At 36.7% G+C, this 20,729-nt stretch overlaps 1 protein-coding gene across 4 annotated transcripts; it reads right to left on the bottom strand.

Moving 5' to 3' along the window:
* Positions 1-1,600: 1,600 nt before the first annotated feature.
* On the bottom strand, positions 1,601-20,727 carry ZBTB49 (zinc finger and BTB domain containing 49). Of its 4 annotated transcripts, none has more exons than XM_054823591.1 (10): positions 20,643-20,722; positions 19,055-19,228; positions 15,901-17,006; positions 12,882-12,969; positions 12,611-12,687; positions 9,896-9,942; positions 6,019-6,092; positions 5,181-5,263; positions 4,940-5,101; positions 1,601-2,933 (listed from the first exon to the last, which is right to left on the bottom strand). In XM_054823591.1, the coding sequence occupies exons 2-10, from the start codon at positions 19,204-19,206 to the stop codon at positions 2,266-2,268; spliced, it is 2,457 nt and encodes an 818-aa protein (XP_054679566.1). In that variant the 5' UTR covers positions 19,207-19,228; positions 20,643-20,722; the 3' UTR covers positions 1,601-2,265. The 4 variants fall into 4 exon arrangements, with proteins under 4 accessions (XP_054679566.1, XP_054679567.1, XP_054679568.1 ...); XM_054823592.1 differs by lacking the exon at positions 20,643-20,722 and adding an exon at positions 20,160-20,630; XM_054823594.1 differs by having other exon boundaries at positions 2,793-3,216; positions 20,643-20,726.
* Between the last annotated feature and the right edge of the window lie 2 nt (positions 20,728-20,729).

The following is a 20,729-nucleotide window of genomic DNA, read 5'->3' on the forward strand; positions in this document are numbered from 1 at the left end:
TTCCCTGCTTAATTCTATGTGGGACTGTGTTCTCCTAGCCTACACACAATTTTTAAAATCAGGAACTGCAAAAGATTCTTTGTTGTGACTTCACTGGCTGGAAAAATATAGATGTTTTAGAGTTTCCTAGTATATGTGCGCTACAAGGAAAGAAAGGTGAAAAGCAATCCCAATTTGCTCTCCAGTGCATCTGGATTTTTCTTTTTTTTTCACTGGTCTGTTAATGTAGTGACAAAAAGATTTTCATAACATTAAATGATGGTTGAGAGAATTTCTATCTGTCAAGACTTACATACCCAGTATAATGTTCTGCCCCTTTTGTTTTAAGGAGTGCTGTGCTCTGGCCAGCAATATTATCTTTCTCATTTCAACTCAGGTTGAAAGCAGTTAAAAACAGGGAGGTACATGACCCAAGTAAAGGAACGGAAGCCACAAATCGCAATGCGTGGTATTAACACAATAAGAAACTGAACAGCTAGTTTGCAATTCCTGGGGGGAAAAAAAGAGTGATGAGCGCTTTAAAAATATGAAAAATACCATATTTTCCAGGCTCTGAACTTCCACAGAATGCAAGTAGTGGGCTATTAAGTCACCTGTGGTCTACATGCCTGTTCTAGCAAAACTAATTCTTGTTCTACCAATAACTAGCCAATTATAATAGATTTGAATTTTTGTGCTTTAGTGGGATACAAGTGACAATGTATTTTCTAATACTAGGAAAATGTGACACTACATATAAATTACTAGACAGTTCCTGCTATTGGTTTTACACAAACACGATTTTTTTCCGCAGAGGAACTGCAGTGTTATTAAAATAGTAGTCATACCAGATCTTGTTAGCTGTTGCAAAACACTGAAATCTACTTCTCAGTCTACAAACTGCTGCTTTTCACAATCAAAATTTTTATATAACCAGATTTTGGGGGGTTTTATGTGATTTTGTAGTCTCAAATAAATGTTGGACTATTTTTCATGCAAGCGCAACTCTGAAGCCTTGTAGTCTTATATAGAGCTACCACTACTCACAGCTGTCTTGCTAGTGATGAACATTGAGACCCCTTATAGGAAATAAGAAGTATTGATTTCAAATGGACTTTCCAGCCTATGAATGAACTTCAGAAAAAAGGTTAGTACAAGGATATTTCCATTTCAGAAACTACAGTATCTAAGGCACGTTTTAGCCTACAGCTTGACAACACACTGCTAAAGCTTTTTGATGGGTTGGAAAGTTAGGCCAGTAAAACTCATGTGACTGTAGTGAGCAGTTTGAAATGCAGCAACAGATCTATACTGAAAATTAATACAACCATTCGAAGCACCAAAGCAGAAAAAGGCCTCTAAGCAAAGTTTCTATCCTGTAAGAGTCTATTCATTCCATTAATTAACCGATGTTTTACACTAATCCACTGAAATGCGAAACAATCTGCTAGTGTAGTGATTGCATAGTTTTGGTTTTACAGTGCAGCTCTTCTTGCGGTGGTATCCCCAAGATACCATCACTGTAAAGATACGTGGAATAGATGGAATTGTGTTCTTGAAAATCTTTCATAAAAAGATGAAACACATTGAGCAATTAAGATACAATGTAAACCAACTTCCCTTTATTCACATTTCCTGATCTTGGTCTTTGTTGTACAAATAATCTGCTGTGCAAAATAGTTTATAAAATACTAAAAAAAGCTTTTATTGTAAAAAAATAAAGTTTCTAGATATACAGTTACTTTGCACTATCACAAATATTGTCCAATATTTAACATTTAAATTTAATATCACAATACTCAAGTCATGTAAACTGATGATCCTACTGGTAAGAAAGCCACTACTGAAACTCAGGTTCACTAGAGATTTGTTAAATATTGTCCTCTTTTCATATCTACACCCTTACACAACTCTGATGACCCATACTTGAATTGCACCCATATCATGAAATTAGACATTGGGCCATCCTCTCCTCCATTATCAGGTAAAAAATACCAAGTTAAATGGTAAATTTAGTAAATGGTAAATTTTAGTAAATCCTGGCAACACATAAGCTACACAGTGTAGTCACAGAACAACAAAGGTCCTTGAAGCTAAATTTGAACTTTGCTGAGCAGCAGTGTAAAGGCAGCCTACACTGGGTTCTGGGCATGCTTATCTTTATTTCTACCAGTATCCAAGCTAGTTGGCTTAAAACCTAGCTCTGATCTCGCTATGCTGCAGTGCAATCGCAATCACTTTAGCATGAAATGCCTCTAAGAAGTTTTGATACAGTCACCTGAGCCCTCATTGTTCCAATTCGCTTTCATTCTGCAAGGTCTTCATGGCTAAACCCCAGAGGGTCATGCTGGAGAAGAACGGTCCTTCATTATTCTTGTATGCAGCAGATGATGTTCGACTGCCTAGCGGATCATTGCAATGACTGTCCAAGCTAACCATAGAGGAACGAATCATAGGAATATTATCAGGCTGTAAGGGTTCTTCTGCAGAAGATACATCTACATCTGCATAAGCATATGGTGGTGGAGTTTGCTGTGTCTGAGCTTTTGGGAGTTTAGCAGAATCGACATTCAGTTTCTGTTGGTTTGCTGAGTCATGGTGTTGAATCATTGATCGCAGCTTACAGTAAGAATCCGCAGAACTATCAAATTCAGTTGAATTTGAAGCTGGACGAATGGGAAATTTAACGGACACTGGTAATAATGTAACAGACATTTCTTGGCCAAAAGAGTCAGAACTCTGAGATTTGTCAAGGTCAGAAGTTTCAATCCCTTGAGTAAATTCATCTAGCGTGTTTGGACCTTCATCAGTGGCTTTACAATGCATTTTCTTGTGCCGCCGTAGAACAGCAGAGCGAGTGAAGCATTTGTTACAAGTTTCACAGGTATAGGGTTTTTCTCCTGTGTGAGTCCTCACATGTCTACGCAGGTCACCAGAGCCTGCAAAACATTTCCCTACGAGACAGAAGTGATAGGTTAAGATTTTGTCTTAACACAAGTGCATAAACATGTTTTAATTAGAGAAAATATCAAGTGATAAGGTATGGTATGTCTCAATCATGGTACTTGGTTTATCTAGAACAGGTTCAAACGAGTTCCATCTACTTTTGCAAATCAATGATTCATATCTTCTTCTTGATCTTCTAACTTGTGTTTCCCAGTGCTTTAGTTTTTGTCTCCAGAGACGGGAATATCCATTAGTATTTGAAAGCTGTGAGTGCTCTCAGTTTATGTCAATCTTTGTGGAGGAAAAAAAATTTAAAATAATCAATTTAATTTGTCTGTCTGGAAAAACAGTATGCTGATAAGCTTCTAAATATATTCTTCGAGTGAGAACTGCATCATAGAAAGTAATGGTTTGTTCATTACTACGGAACTATTCTTGAAGTGCTGACAAAGTTAGCTTTTTTTTAACTTTGAGCTAACGTAACCCATCAGTCCATTTTTTTATATTCTAGCCAGAGAATGTGTATTTTTTATTGCTGCAAATATTAGAATACAATAAAATATTCATCTGTTTGCCTATTTTCAGAACCACAGGCTGAAATAAGCTCAATTACCATACTGCAAAGAAAAATGTGTCTGAGGCTGAACCAAGGCAAAGCGTAGAAGAACAAGTAGAACAACACAGCATTAATTTCCAGCATTGCTACATGATTCAGACACCTCACATTCTTTAGGACAGTAGAAATAAGCTGGTACCTATTTGTGATTTTTCTCTCATTTTACCTAGGTTAAAGATTATTTTATTTTGTGTGGACAGATACCAAATAAAAAGAATTGTATTATCTGAAAGGCAAGTAAAACTGCAGTCTCAATTTTCAGCATCATACTTTTCTTTCTACTGCCTAGATTTCTCTTCAGAAAAGCCATTAAACAGTAAGATTACAAATTACTGGAATAATACATATCATTTTTTGCATAATGTGAATGATTTCTTAATGGTCAATCAGATCCTCTTCCCACAGTTTTTGCTTTCTCAGTACAAGATGACCTGGCTAAAATGAAAAATAATCAAAAGGCCACTACAAGACAAGATGAAAATAAGCCTGTTTTAATGACAGCAACACAACTACTTGTTCATACTTCCATATCTTGCATGTCTACATTTCCTCCCTCTGATACAAGACCTCCTAATAACATTAGCTTTTCTTGTGCCTCAAGACATTATAAATAAAAACATACTGCAGTTGGACATTATCATATGAGCTACCCTCCTCCAAAGCTGATTCCTCAGAACATGAATGAAATTATACCAAATTAGCACTTAAAGGCAGAAAAGTAAGTAGTATGCAGGATGCTATGTAACATATGAGATAAGGATAGACAATGCAATTTCTGAGAACTATGTTGTACAAGGACGAATCACTGATCAAAGAGCCATTTTCACACCACCTGGAAGTATGATCTGTCTAGCAGATTTTGAAAATGGGTGTTCTCTGGTATGAAGCATCGATCAAGTTTTGATTTTATTACAGAGGTTGAAGCAAAGTAGCAAAAGATTGTTATTATCAAACTCTATGGTTGAACGCAGTTAAATCCGAATAGTATTCAATTGGAAAAGAAGGAGGAAAAAAAAAAGATTCCATCAACAACCAAGTGATGCCAAACCTAGCGTTGCATCAGAAAGGACTATACTGAAAATAAATCAAATTTTGAAGCAGCTAGTATCTGTACTTCTCTAGCAAGCATGTACGCATGCAATGTTGGTTCCTCTTATTTCCTTTCCCTATTCTTCAACTGAAATTCACTTCTGAACTTATTTACAACAGCTAAAGAAGTTTAATACACCAAATGAAAGACTGTGAAGTGTGCAAGACACAAGACTTTGTGAAAAACTTTCACAGCATGGTATTTCAATTTAAAATCATTTTGGTTAATTCTTATTCTGCTGACGTAGGAACTTCTACTTACCATTTAAAAAGCAAAGCCACAACTAAGCTATACACAATAAATCTTACCACATGCTGAACAGCTGTATGGTCTCTCTCCAGTATGTCTAATTCTGTGCTTTACTAATTTTCGTTGCATGTTGAATGACTTCCCACATTCGTCACAGGTGAATACTTTATCTGCTGTATGGGTCTTTTTGTGCTCCTTTAAATTACTGAAGTTACTAAATCCTAGAAAAATATGAGACACTGAGATTAAAATGACACATCGCATTTCAATCAAAAAACCTCAGAGTTGGTTCTTACATACCTCTGCCACAGATATCACACAGATGAGGCTTTTCTCCAGAATGAATAATAATATGACGCTGAACATCACCAGAAGCAGCAAATCTGTAACAGAATACGGAAACCCAATTACTGCCTTTATAAACCTTTTATATGCCTAAACTGAGTATTATGTGGAAATCAGCTATAATGAATGCCTGATGTTCTGAACAAAGATTAAAATCGAAAACTCAGATAAATGGATGCATTTAAGAAAAACATTTCAAAGCTGGCAATGTCCAACTAAATTTATGCTAGAAAAAAAAAAAACACAGCAACTTTTCACCACTAATGTTACTAATTTATTCTGTATTTAACTTAAGTACAAATGCTACTCCGAAATGAGTGCATTTTCTGCCACCTGTTAGCAGAAGGCAGAAATATTTAATGCTTTTCTTAAATTCATCAAGTTTTCCATACTTCATAATTTTCATAAAATGTAACAAAAATTATCAGACCAAATAATGAAAAAAAAATGTGAGGGAAAGGTACAAAACCGCATGATTTATTGTGACTCACACTGTTCAAAATACACACAACAGCATATCCTTAACTAAAGATACCAAACCACAAAAAATTAAGTAAGACCACAGACTCTATATGTGGTGACACGTTTATCTTATTATTGAGATTTGCAACAAGACACTTACAAACATTTATGTATTTTAATCCCATCAGTACACATTTAAACCCAATGTCTTTTAAACAACATTAAGCAGCATGCTGCCTTAGCTCTTGGCCCTTAGTTTATCATGAAGATTAAAGAAAATATGAACAAGTTTTATCATGTTAACTCTACTCAGATGAGCAATTCTACTCACCTTTTCCCACAGATTTCACAAATGTATGGCTTTTCACCAGAATGTCGACGTAAATGTGTCTGGAGATTACCTGCCTGAAGGGATAGTAATTTAAACATTTAAAATCAGCTAGCCTGTTGTTGTGTACAGATAAAAAGACAATGGTGGGAACTATGAGACTGGCTTTTTATTCCTAATTCGAAGGCAGTGAAGACTACAAAGCATGTATGAACTCAAGCACTCTTATCTAGTAAAGACAGACTGCCATGTACTTCAAGACCAAATTGCTTATATATGCAATTATACATTGTCAAGAACAGAAAAAAAAAAATAAAAAAAAGAAGCCTGGAATCAAATGCTAAGGAAAAAGAAAGACCTATAGTTGAAAACAGATTCAATTATAAATGAAATTACACTATCTAGATTGCAATGAAGAAGAAAACTTACTAGTAATATGGTTCATGTTAGTCTCATTTTCCCTGTCCTACCAATAAAATATTGTTACATCAGGATGTCTGAATTCACCTACCAGGAGGTTAAAAAGAAAAGAATAGGGTAAACATTTTTCAATCTCTAGAATATTCAGAGCCTAGTGCTCCAAACTTATAAATATTTACTCATATCAAAAGAAAACAGAACAGGAAGTACAGAAATGAACACATGTGATTACTGGTAACTAATTTTTATTACTTATCTTTCCTCTCCCAATCCTGTAAAAATCATGCTAGTCTAGCAGGCAAACCAGATAATGACCAGACAAAACCAGCTTACTCATTCCAACTTTTTTTTAATAATTTTTTAAAGCCACTGGTGCTCCTGAGTGGCTAATCCACTGAGAGTCCAGTTGTCAAAGCACAAGATTCAGCTAGGCTGGACAGAAGAGCTGTAGATGTTCCATAAATTGTGCATAATTCCACAATCGGTTTTTAACCTTTCTGTTCTCTTTGATGGATAACTGCCTGGTTTCACCAAAGTACACTAAAGGAACATTAAGACCTTTCAGTCGGGAAATTGGGGATGCAAAGATTATCATGTCCTCCTTAGCCACAGTAAAACAACAAAAATAAGACCCGTCAGTAATTTCTTCTGACTCCTTTAGATAATAAATTACCTGTGATGATCAATCACTGTAATCAGAGCTTATAATATACCAGAACTAAAGTATTGCAGACACACAAACAGACACAGAGGACAATATTAAACGGATCACCATTTGAACCGAGAGAGCTTTCTTTAACCCCTGTAAAGATTTTCAGACAACAGCATGACTGAAACACTGTTCTCTCAGGCCAGTAATACTGAAATACATTCAGAGAGAGGCGTTAGGCACCTATTTCTGAGGAAGAAGACTAAACTGACTTCTCCATGGAGCAATTTATGCTTTGCAAACACAAGGGATTTTATGCAGAGGTGCATCTGAGAGAAACATGCAAAAGACAGAACCTTTTCCTCTATCCACATCACAAACCAAACCATATTATAGGCATTTAAAAGCTATTCTGGATAAGGACAGAGGGTGAATTTGAAGTGTAACAATTATTCTGAAATAGTGCCATTACACGCATTTTTAGCCAGAATAAAACATTTTACAGAGACTAGCAAGTAGATCCATTTCTTTATTATGAGCCTATGACACTTCCTTCTAATGAGGGCAAAAGGTTGTTATTATTAACTGTGCTGAGAAAAAAAAAAGGTAAAAAAATCAATGACTTGTATTTTTCCTAAGCTTTTAAGGTGGTACACAACCTTGGTTAAGGCATAACATACCATCCCAATGAAAAAGCGTAACAGGACTTTTGCTAGCAATTCAGTGAAAGAAAAAAAAATGCTCAGAAGAATCCTCTTACTGATACTGGTTGATACCACTCCTCACAAATTTGGAGACTCGAGAGATGTGTTACACTTAGTTGTTTTGTAACTGGCATGCTTTCAAAATGAAGGAACTAATGCATATGGTCCTCCAAAAGAAAGTCCGCAGAGGAGGTAGGCAGGTGTAAACATGATATCCTGGATCACCAGCCACAGGACGACCACACCGCAACAGGCTGTGTACTAGCACTAAGGGAAGATGCAGGCTTGGAAGTACAAAAGCAACCTTTTTCTTCAAAAATCAAAGACATTTATAGTTATTTGTTCCAGACTATGAGTTCCTGTGTCAATTTTTCCTACTTTCTTCATCTTCTGTTTCACATTCCAACACACAGAACATCAGTTACATTCAGCAGGAGCAAATATTCTACCAGGCACAACTACTGCACTGTCTCAGAAGTGCAGAACATGAAGGCTTAAATAAGAAAAGTGTTACTATGGCTGTGCCTGGAGACTGACAAGATCAAGAACAAGATCAGAGATGGTCTAAGCAAAAAGTAGATAGTAATTATCTTTGTATCTGACTTTCTGGTAGGTGGAGTCTTACTTATTTGCACAATTCAAAACCAAGTACCTCAGAAGTATGCAAGTTCCCTTTCATGACCAGAGAAAGAACTGCAGCACACAAGCTGAATGCTATTGCTGATATTCTGGATGTGTAGGTATTGTCCATCTACCTTCAGGCACATGAGGTAATGGGGAAGGAAGGGAAGCTGTTAGAGTGCTTAATTAAAAAGCAGAAATTTCCAGGTTTGTTGGGGGATTTGTTAGTTTGTTTTTATTAAAGAGGAGCAATGCATGTTGCATGAGGAGTCTGTCATGTCTGTCATACACTCCGAGCGTGTGAAGCTTTTTTATTCCCGCTTCCCCACAGTAATGGTACAGAATACCACTCCATTTGCCAAAAGTACTTTCAATGGAATTTGGAAATATGTGCCTTTTTCTTTTAATAAGCAGAAGTTTGGCCATCAAAATGAATTGAAATGCACTTTCTTTGCCTAATAAGCAGGCCCAGATTTGCTCAAATGGCTTGATAAGCATGATGAAACTGTATTGTTCACTGGATGCAGTGTTACATTTAGTAACTGAGTGGAGAATGCAACTGCATCAGATTCATGGGTCAAAGAAGTCTCACTGGTAGACTACAAAACTGGAGCAAGAGAAGCGCAAGCACTGGTGGGTGGGTAGACAAAACCCACATAATTCTAATCCTGAAACCATAACAAAGACCAAAGTTATTCAATGATAATTACTATTTAATCTTAGTACAAAATTATGCACCTGTCTATTGTCTCCTGTACTTAGGTGCACATACTCCAACCAAGATAACAGAAAAGAAATAGACATTTTGGAAACATGAGACAACTAGGCACCACATTTGTAGAAATACAAATGAATTGTTGTACCCAGAACAGTAAGCTAGCACTAGAATGCAAATTAAGACAGTTAAAGCTTAGGCCCTGTATGTGAGTATGGAACTTAACAACAGTGTTGGTTTTTTTCAAAATCATATCTGAGTTTGGTCACTCCTGACAGCCTGTGCTGTTTTTCTTCATAGAAGGAAACTGACTCCAAAAAATCTGCTTAATAATTTACGCCATTTAGGAAGATGAAACTGGATTGTGAATACAACATTATATAAACTTCTAATCTGTATTTTTTTCAGACACTGTAAGAATGCTATTCACAACATATCCCTAAGCATAAAGCAAAAGCACAATCTGAGAATGAATATTCTCTGTATTTCAGATACAGCTGTGGCTCTGTACAGTTAAACATTCATTTGAACGTAAAATACGTAACACACCTACTCAGAGCAGACAGAATCAAAGGTACAAAACGTATTGAAATCTAAAACATTTAACGTGTTATTTTCAAATAAGACATTTTAATATTTTATCTGTAAAGTCAAGTGTGTCTCTGAACAAAAAATATCTAATCTATACTTAAAACCAAGTTTATTTTTAGAATCAACACATAGATGCATTTCATTTTCAAGTGTAAGTACCATAATATAAAATATTCCCACCTGTGAGAAGTGTTTCCCACAAATGTTACACTCAAAAGGTTTCTCACCTAAAAGGAGAAGAAACAGAACATAGAACTTCTAATAGTTGCAATAAAATACAATGTTTTAAATTGGTATGCTTCCTTTTAAAACATGTAATGTAAGAGTAAAAATATCCCCAAAAGGACACTTACCTATATATAAAGGGGGAATTCAAGAGGGAAGTACAGCGTTTACCGTTAAGCTTGTAAGGCAGGCTTGCTCAGAAACAGAATTTATCTTTCAAAACAAGTAGGTAGAAGAGTTTGAATAGGAATGGGAGTGTTTTGTAATTTTTTTAAAAATACTTTTTTTCCAAATGACGGGGTACTATACCTCCAGGAAGAACAGAATAGATGACAAGGTCCTACAACAGCAGCAGCAGCAGCTTTGGGAAGTGTACCAGTTTTTCCACTTGTACACACAAAGGCCCACTCTTAAAAAGAATAAGGAATGCAGAGAAGCTAATTTGGAAGGATTGTGTTTTTTCTGTTCAATGTGTACCATACATCTCTGATCAGCATGTAGCTATTCACTTCCAGCAAATAAATATTTGCCTTCAAGTTCTCATCCTATATAAGAGTATCTTATAATTAACCCAAGCATTTTGCTCCAACATTCTGAATTTATACATATAAAACTGGTATTCCTTAATCTCCAAACACTTATGAGCAGCTTTAATAAAAAATGAGTGCAGCCCACTTTAGCTTTTCAAAATAACTTGACTCTCAACCTAGAATGTGACTGCACAATACTTCAGTTCTCTACCTGTCAATTTGAGACAAATATTTTTTTAATCACTTTTTCTTCTCCACAGTATTTCATAAAGGTACTTTTTTTTTTCCCCGCTTGCTTCTTGGTTTCATAGTTTTCACACTGTTGATAAAAATCTCTGTGCATCTTCTAGAAATTTAAAAACAATAATAATGTTCAAATACCACTGAATTCAATGACAGTCAGGCTTCTAATCATATTTTCATGAGCCTAACAGTACATTAAAAGGGCATATATAATCTGGCCCACAGACACAGGGAAGCAAAATTAGTGTAAATCCTTGTGATTTTGAATGCAGATATTTCCAGAAAGAAAAAGAGATCTTACACTGTGTTTCATCTGGGTGCTGATTCAAAATCTGTCTAAAGATTTTTATTTAGTTTTTTAATCGTAATTTTCCGGATTTTACAGAACACCTCTTGGCTATTTTCCAGCAAGTAGTCTCTACATCAGTATTCTTCCTCCATCTCTGGAACTGTTATGAGCAACATCTACAATATCCAGGTGTAGAGGTTCCATTTTCCTTTCCTGCTGCCAAATACAGGTGATGTTCTTTCAGCATATTTCAGGATCAAGGACTAAATGCAATTCTCTTAGATTTTAAAGCACAGAGTAAACATACACAGTTATGTGGCTTCGCAGACAGCAATCTTGCAGTTAGTCTGACAACTTAAGGCTATATCTAATTTTTCTACTTAATGAAGAATGGAAATCTTACATCAGATTCAAGAAAGCTTTTATTCAATTAAAGATAAAGAGAAACCAATAACTCAACTATAAAGAACACTGAGGCTTGATTTCATTATGGCTCTAAATTTGCAAAACACTAAAAATTCTGGTACTGACAACAGAAATATAAATGAAACCAACAGGGAGCCAGATCTATGGCAACTTGGAAGGCTTCTGACAACCGAAAAAGCATCAAGGTAATTTGAAATGGAGGATAAAAAACACTAGTAGCGATTTCTGCAGAAATTACCTACAGAAAAAAAGTTACTGTTGACACAAAGACTATTATCTGAACAGAAATCCACCCTGAAATAACTAGCAGGGGAGACAGGGAACTGGAGGCTCAAATTTCTCAAAACTATTGTTGTAGGCTGAATGCAGCCTCATTATAACTGTGCTGATGTACAAAGAGTTGGATTTTTTCCCCCCATGATAAAGATAAAACAAAAATGTTTTGTTAGAAAATAAATATTAAATTTTTTTTTTGGACAACAATTCTGCACCTGCATAAAACTCCAAATCACTGAGCATATCAAGTAGCTTATTCCAAGAATGAATTCTTAACAGAAATACTAAATTACTCAGTGTTGTAGCATCCCTCAGCAAAGTGAGGCTAATTGCCTCCTAGAGCGTATTAGTAAGAGCGCAGCTAGCAAGCTGAAGATTATTCTTCTCTACCTATCACTAGTGAGACCATATCTGGAGCCTTGAGAAGGCAAACAGGAGATCTTACTGTTGTCTACATGCAGTGGGAAGACAGATGCAACCAGGTTGTTCTTGAAGGTACACAGTGATAAGACAAGAGGTGACAGACACAAGCTAGATCATGAGAAATTTTGATTAGAAATAAGAAAAGAATCTTTTACCCCATGAGGGTGGTCAAACACTGGAACTGGTGGCCTGGAGAGGTTGTGGAATCTCTGTCCTTGGAGGTAGCCAAAATTTGACTACACAAGGTCATGAGTAAAACAATCCAATCTAATGTGACCTGCCTTGAGCAGAGGCTTGGACCAGATTTCCTTCAGAGGTCCATTCTAATCTAAATCATTCTATATTTCTATTACTGTCATTAAATTCCAAACCAAAAACCTTATCCAAGAACACTAATTTTCTCAAAGACCAGAGCTGGATCAACAGCAATAGAGAAAATTTGGGGAAAAGCAGTAACTGAACTACAATTAAGACAATGCTTACACAAACATCCAGGGGACTTTACTTTTGAACCCTTAGACAGGCTTGTGTTTTCTGTTGCATCCTTCTTGTTCAACACTCTGCAAGAAGAGATGAAGGTAAAGTATATAGTAATGGGATCAAAGCAGTGATGTGTCAGCTCCAGAGGAGAAAGGCATGAAAGCAGAAGTGGTGTTCCTGAAGAGATCAAAAAGGTGAAGACCAGGACCCACTAAGGCATGGAATGTTGGCAACAAGCTCAGAATAAAAAGGTCGAGGATCAACATTGTATTACACGAGGGTGTAACTTTGCTCCTGTTGCTTCCCATCCTGCCAAGAGCTCTTTCCACTGGGTTGGGTTTTCGGGTTTTTTGAGATGTTTCCTGAAAATATTTTAAAAAACAAAACACTGGATGTTCCTGGATAGGTAAGCACTGTATAAGAGAGATATATTTGCTTCCTTTTTTTTCAGACAGGTCAATCTAACAAAAAACAAATTGTAACATTCAGTCAAGTCAAAATCAATCTTAAAATCAATGCAATAAGCTCTATTTAGAGATTCCTTTAAATATCCACTAGCAATACAATTAAAACAGAGAGCCCAATACAATGACTGGTGTTGAGCACTGTATGCCTGTCCTTCACATAAACAGCTCATCATTGCAACCATGTTAATCTGCACATTTTTTAGCAGTTCCTAGTATTCAGGGACAGAGCATTTCACTTGTGCCTCTTCTCAACAAGCAGGGCACCACAGCACTTATGTTGAAAGAGTTGTCATTTGTGGGTTAAAAACTGGTTTGCCATTGTGAAAGGTCCATTTTAGTAACTTGCTTCCTCCATTTCTTCAGCACTGTAATACTTAAATGCTCGCTAACCCTTTTGCTCAGCTCTAAAAAAATGAATGTTTTTAAATAAAATTTATTAGCTAGCAATTTGCTATGCTTTCTGAAGTGGCAAATGAATGGAAATGGCTTTTAGCACACATTTACATTACTTAACTACCAGTATACCTAATATTGATACAATGTGCCCTGTACCTTCAGCTGCAAATCCTTCCTATCCACTGCAATTTCCAAGTACTCTTTTTGCACTAGTTGGATATCTAAAACCAAATTAGCATGACCCAAAAATAACAGGCAAAACCAGGCATATCTAGTCATATTCTTGCCTCAGTTTTTCCATCCTTCTTTGATGTGGTTATTATTTGTTAAACTTATGCTCTTAAACTTTCCCAGTTTAGCACATCTGTAGAAGAATGTTAATGCCACGATAAGTAGCATTCAAGTGTGGATTTTTTTGAAAACTATTGGAAGAACACAGTGTATGAAAAGCAGCATGGAATTCTTGAATCCAACCTATACTCAGACTAGTAGAGAAGGACAGCAACAACAAAACCAAGTCTAGGATCACTTCAGGCAGTGTTGTGGAATGTGGAGCAACATCTACCAGAGCTTAAGTGGAGTGGAAACGTGTAAATACACAGACCTCAAATAAGAACAAAGAAATGAATTGCAACATACATAAATAACCTTGCAAAACTACTCTTTTCCCATTTCCTATGCTTGTAAGCATTTGCTGGCCATGCTGTATCTAAAGAAAAAAAAAATTTGTAAAACACTTGTATCAGGGGCTATAGTCTTTTCTTCTATAAAGCTTAGTACCTAGTACACTCCCCTGACCTTTAAGTTACAATATATTAGAAGAGGTAAACTAAACTTCGAACCTCACATTTTAAATGGTTTAGCAGACTCGGAAACATACAGTAATTGACTCTATCACTCAGGCGACACACTCTTAAAAAAATAAGTCGTTTTCTGGGCACCAGAATTCACAAAATCCAGATTCCTTCCAATGATTAAGATGCCTAAGAAAGGGCAAATTCTATCAGGTTTCTCATAGTTGGGCACTCTCTTTCACATAGATTCTCTAGCACAAACACATGTTACTGACTTCAGAGTCTCTCCCTCAGCTGATACTTCTCTAGGTGCTCTATCTTGTGTCTGATCACCTATTTTCCCAAAATTTCTAAGATACTAAAATATACCTGATGATGTCAGCTGAAATCGGATAATAGATTCAAAAAAATACAAGGCAAAGAGAAGATCTAGGTAAGAGACATATGCAACTCTTTCACAGGAGACCAGATTTAAAAAAAAAAAAGTATTAATAATGTGAACATACAAAAGTAGTCAAAGATACCAATTGAAAACTTCAGGAAGTTAATGCAAAATGTTTGTATTTTCAGGTTCTGATAAGACTTTTTTAATAATAACGTGGAAAAATAAGTTCTTAATACTAAGGATCAATTAAAAAAGAAATTAATGTCTGCTAAGAGGTATTCATATTTACTGTCAAAGTACTGATATATGTATGCTCATTTGCAAAGTGATGTTTATTTGACAAGAGATGCATTTGTATATTTAATACAGGGAAAAAGAAGGGCAAAAAATATTCAACAGCTTAATCAGGAATAATGCCATCTCAAGGACTTGTAATCAATGGTATTACTTGACTAGCTAAGGTAATTCTTAAAAACCCTTTTAAAAAAAACGTATCTAAAGTTGTAGAAATGTAATAGAACACGCTAATTAAATTGAACAGACAAATTAGCTAATTAAAAGTTAGACTGAGCCTTGTTTTTCACTAGAATAAAAAGATACTTTGATATAAATCTATGCTAGGTTTAAAAAGAACATTACCTGTGAGTTTTTAAAACAAAGTAATTCAAAATTCTCATTCACTCTGCACCCTACTTGTCTGCAAGAGCATTGCTCTCTAGGCAAATGCAATGAGAGTTGTTCACACTAGGGAAAAAGCACAAATTAATTATAGAGCGTATTTCTACAGGTTAAAAAGAAATTACCACGTAGCCCTTATCACTTGTATCTTACAATAAATACACGTTCAGAGAGAACTGAGGTCATCTAGAACATTTGTGGTATTGTCGTCTATCCATTTACACTTTTCATTGTTATCTGACAGACTTCTGGGCCATCTGACAAACTGACTAGAAATGCCTCTTCTAAATGCAAGATAAAAATAAAATTTTCATTGAAATATCACACAACGTTCTCTGAAAAAGAACCCTAAAAAAATATAAAGAAGAAATCTTTAATACATCTAAAACTCTTGGCTAAACTCAGTCTTAAGCGTCTTTATTCCTGTATGATTATTAATTAAAAAAAAACCAAAACAAAAAACCCACAACCTTTTGAAAGTAGATCCTTAACCAGCATCTCTCAAGAGATACCGCAAGACATCCTCTTCAATTGAAATATTTGGGTTGCAGATCAAGTTATTGATAACTGTACCTGTATGAGACCTTTTATGGAGCTCCAAATTGCTTGGATGTTTGAAAGCCTTCCCACATAATTCACAAGTATATTGCCTCTGCGACTGAAGAGTCTGTGATTGCCCCTCTTGTTCCAAAGGACCTTGAGATCTTTCAATTTCAACAGTTTGTTCAAAATTCTCAGAATTCACTAAATCTTCAGCTTCTTTTTCTTCAGTAACTCTAACATTTGTCATGTGTGTGGTACTTTCATTTACAGATTCAATTACTCCTGTTATTCTACTGTCATCTCTTTTAGGCTCAGGCGGCTGCTGTGCAGATTTCTGAGATCTTAGAAAATTTAACTTTTTGAGGTGTATTGCCTTTTTCAGCCGCATCTGTTTGGTGGGCTGCATAAGCATGCTTTTTGCATCTTGGTCTGGAGCAGCTTCATTCAAGGATTGAACCAGAAAGTTGGATGGTAAATGATCAGAGGTTTCCAGAATACACTCAGAGTGATTGACAGTACAAGAATTATTCTCTACTGTGTTTATTTCTGTAGACGCGTTGTAAGAAAAGGATTGTTCTGCTCCTCTCTCGTGATTAGAGCAAGCATTTTGCTTATAGAACTGTTTACTGTAAAAGTTGCGTAGTTTATAATAGTAATTTGGTTGTTTAAATGGAAGTTCTGTGCAGTTGCCATCTAAGGAGTCCTGTGGTTGTTTCTGTACATCACCTGAGGGTGCATGAAGATTGACAGACTGCGATGCATGAGAATGGTGGTCAGCCAAGACTTTATTACTTTGTGTGTCAGATGAGCATTCATGCAACAGGTTTGTCCCGTAACTGTCATTGGCACAGCTAGTATCTGCAGTCATAGTATTCTGCAGCGAAAATACACTATTACAAGGCATGCTGGCTGTTTGCTCTACAGCTGTAGAAGATTTTAAAAAGGTGTGGCAAATGTTCAGCACATTTTGCACTTGGAGACACTGTGCAATATCTAACATAGCTTGTACATTGTCCTGGCTAAGATCCAGGTGAGAGGTGTACATGAAGTCCAAGATCTGGCCTATCCCACCTACATTTTTAATGTCCAAGTGAAAGACATCATTCTTCTGGCCTGAAGAATTCTGGAAAAGGGTCCTGATAAAATAAGGCAAATATTCAAACACAAATAATTCACACATATATAAAAAAATACACATACATCTCAAACAGACTGCCTGGTATGAAACAACAATTTACACTATATGGTCTTATTTAGAATGCTGTGGTTCTGCAGATGAATGTCTCAAAACTGCACAATTAGTTGTCATATATTAGTCCTACACTAGTACACTTAAAGTATAAATCAAAGCAAATGATTCTTCATAGAACTTTAATTTTCTATTTTTTAATGTTTTGAAATCACACCCTTTACTTGTAGTTTCCTATCAAATGTTTTTACATATCAGGTGCAGTGGTGTATTTATGGACTATTTGCAAAAGTTGGTTGACTCAGAATAGCGTTTCTCCTTCCATCATGGCAAATAAAACAGGACATGAGAAATTTTCTGGTAAAAAGCAGAAGATAGACCTCAAAGTCAGCTAAATTGTTCTCCTCTGGCAACTGAGCTTGTCCATGAAACTTATTAAAGTTCTTATTATTTCTTTCTCCGCAAGTAGATGAGTGGATTGTAACAGCAAACAAGAGGATGGCATTATTTTCAATCTATTCTCTTATATCCAAAAAAAGGGGTTTTTTTTACTGGTACTGAATGAGAACCAAGTAAAAGAATAACAAAGAGTGCAGGTAGATGAGCTAAACCAGCAGTCCAACCAATACCCACTGAATTGTGTCTGAATTCACAAGACTTCTTACTATTTGATGTAAAGTATTCTTAGCATCAGAGCTGTAGTCCTTCACATGCATAACCAGTCCTAGATCAAGTGGGTTCATACTCTGCCTCAGTCAGGAACTTCACACCTTTCCATTCAAACCCTAGTCTCTAAGCTGATACATAAACCATGATGTATAAGCAGGGTCAGGTCACTCCTATGTAGCTATTTTCCTACACTAGGAAATGTCCTGACCTTGATGATTGCTCTCTGGGGGTTAATTCTCAAATTAGGTTTTGTTTCAAGGTGGGCAAAATATCAATGAGCTCTGAATCTTAAGCAAATGAGAGCCTAGGCTTAAACTTTAGAAACGCAGAGTTTTAGATGCATCCCCATACTTAAGTTGTCCTATCCTCACGCTTCTGTGCTACTCTGAAGCCAGTGCCCACATTCAAATTCTTTCATAAATCCAGCCCGTACTATCTAAATTAAAACCAGAACTATAATGAACAGATCTGAGTTGAGAGTCTAAATTAGTCACATATATCCTATTGAATTTTAACAAGAATTGAGCACTTAGTTCAGTTCTTTTGAACTACTTTAAAAATGCAGTCTTTGAGCATAATTTCACTTCATCATTGCGATTCCACCACTAGAAGAGAAAAAGGAAAAACAACCTCTCATCTGTTTTTGCTAGTCGTAACATAAAAAAAAATCTTACATAAGAATTGGTAGTCAAGCTTTAGAGATGTTTCAAGAACCAAGATCTAAAAACTGCCAGATCTAACAGCTTACTCATAACTAACATAAAAAACTAAGTTGGAAGATCCAGCAGCCCCCAAAATTTGGAGGATCAGTGAGGGCTCTACAGAGGAGAAAGAAACCAGTGATGTGGCTTCATGGGCCACCTGCATACTTGAAAACACAGATGTTGTCTCTCTCAGAATCTGTTCTAAATAGAGATGCAATAATAACCTACATACTCAAATTTTATTTTTATCTGGCTCTGTTCATGTATTGTGCTATGCTCCTTGCAAACAGTTATCTTTTCATACTGAAACACTGAATGAAGGCTCATGCCAGAATCCATTATATGAGGCACTGTAAGCAAGTAAGGATCAAGAAAATGCCAAACTCAAACAGTGTAGTAGTTAAATATGTATATCTAGAAAATAAATCAGGATTGCCACAGTTTTTAATTAGATTAAATACTTGACACAGATTTATCTCTGGACAAACAATTTAACTTTTCCCCTTACACTCCAACAGTTACTTAGTCTGCAACTACCAGAAAAAAAATACCCTTCTCAGAGAAAACCTCAACCAACAGCATTCAGTTCACTTTTTTAAAAGAAGAATTTTCTATCACATACCTGAAATATTGACTGAAAGCTGCTAACACATTTTTGTGTGCTTTGAAGCAGACACCTTTTACCACCAACATGCAGTCACAGAGAAGACCCTGAATGCGCTGTTCATGTAGCTGCTGGAGAAGATGACAACTATGGCTAGCAACAGTGTCCATGCTAGAAAATCACTTAAATTACCTACAATGAAATAAAATGCTAAGATGAATTTTAAATATTAAATTGCAAAATTAATTTAGAATATGAAAAACATTTTTACAATTTGTTTTAGCTCCCAAAGGAAAGACTTCAGTTTACACCTGCAATGTGAGCTCTAATGATATTTTTCTGATTAAAGATGAGTCACAGTATTGCTCACCAGTAGAAATACAGCAATATACAGAAGAAATATTGATTTTAATGAAGTTTTGCTTACAACAAATAGCTGCCTCAAGAATGTGCTAATAGCACTGCCAATAAACTGAACTCCACAACCACCAAAAAAAAAAAAAAGCAATTTAGACAACTTTGACAAGAATTAAATTCTAAGGCAAAAACATCACATCTACAAAATCTATAGGGCTTGTAGAAGAAAACCTGTTTCTTCACCCAGTAAACTGACAAGGGAGAACACTGTAGTAGCATTACTTATGTCATATTTGTTGCTGTTGTAGTGAGCACATTTCCCATGTGGATCTGATTCATTAGACAAGTAGCATGGTATTTTTTTTTATTTAATACAATGTAAAGTCTCTTTTAAAAATCACTTCCTTGAACAGGCTGAAGGGAAGACAAGTAACATTGCCACATAATACATTCACATTCAATTCTACACTTCCTTTTTGTTTTTTGGAAGATGTAACTCCTTCCCTGCGCACTTGTAAACATGAAAGAAAAATTCCAACTATTAGGACAATTAGAACTTGTAGTCTTCTAACTAAAGAATGAAGCAGAAAAACCACCTTGGATTAAACATGAGAAGAAAGCAGTTTGCCCCCACTCTCAATTCTCATGAGTGCTAAAGATTCCACATTTTAATTTACTGTTACTCTGTGATATACGCCTCCTGTTGTATTAACGTGGGCTATTATATTGCACTTTTTTTTTTCCTATTTATTATCATGTTTTTTACCAGGCTTTAAAATGAAGAAACCACATCTCTTTGCCAGACACGCTGAGCTGCTCCCGACCAAGAGGAACCCCAGCAGCACAGTCGTTATTTACGGTTAAACTGCCACTTCAAGTTCCCCTCGGTCTTGCCTAGGCAAAGCTCAGGCTCCAGGTGCAGCACGGAGAAGGGGGATGGAGGAAGGGTCGGGCCCCAAAAGACAAGACCGGGCACCGAGGGGAGGGCGGGCTCTGCACCGAGAACCGGCGACAAGGCGGCACCGCGGGCAGGCACGGAGGCGGAGCAGGGCGGGCGGGGGGCCGGTAGCGGGGTCCAAGCAGCCGCTGCCGCAGGGGAACGGGGCTGAGGGCGGCCCGAGCGCCAACCACCGCGGCGGGAGGACGCGGCCGCCACACAGCCTTCACCGGGGAGAACGCGGCGCGGCCTGGCAGAGGCGAGGAGAGCGGCCGAGGGGCAGGAGCCGGCCCTGCTCAGCCCAGCGCTTACCGGCTCCGGCCACCTCCCAGCTCCATCCCCGCACAGCCACCCGGCGGCAGCCCCGGCCCCACCACCGACCTCAGCCCGCTGCTTCCG

This window comes from Grus americana, chromosome 4, assembly GCF_028858705.1.
Source record: "Grus americana isolate bGruAme1 chromosome 4, bGruAme1.mat, whole genome shotgun sequence".
Lineage (NCBI taxonomy): Eukaryota > Metazoa > Chordata > Aves > Gruiformes > Gruidae > Grus > Grus americana.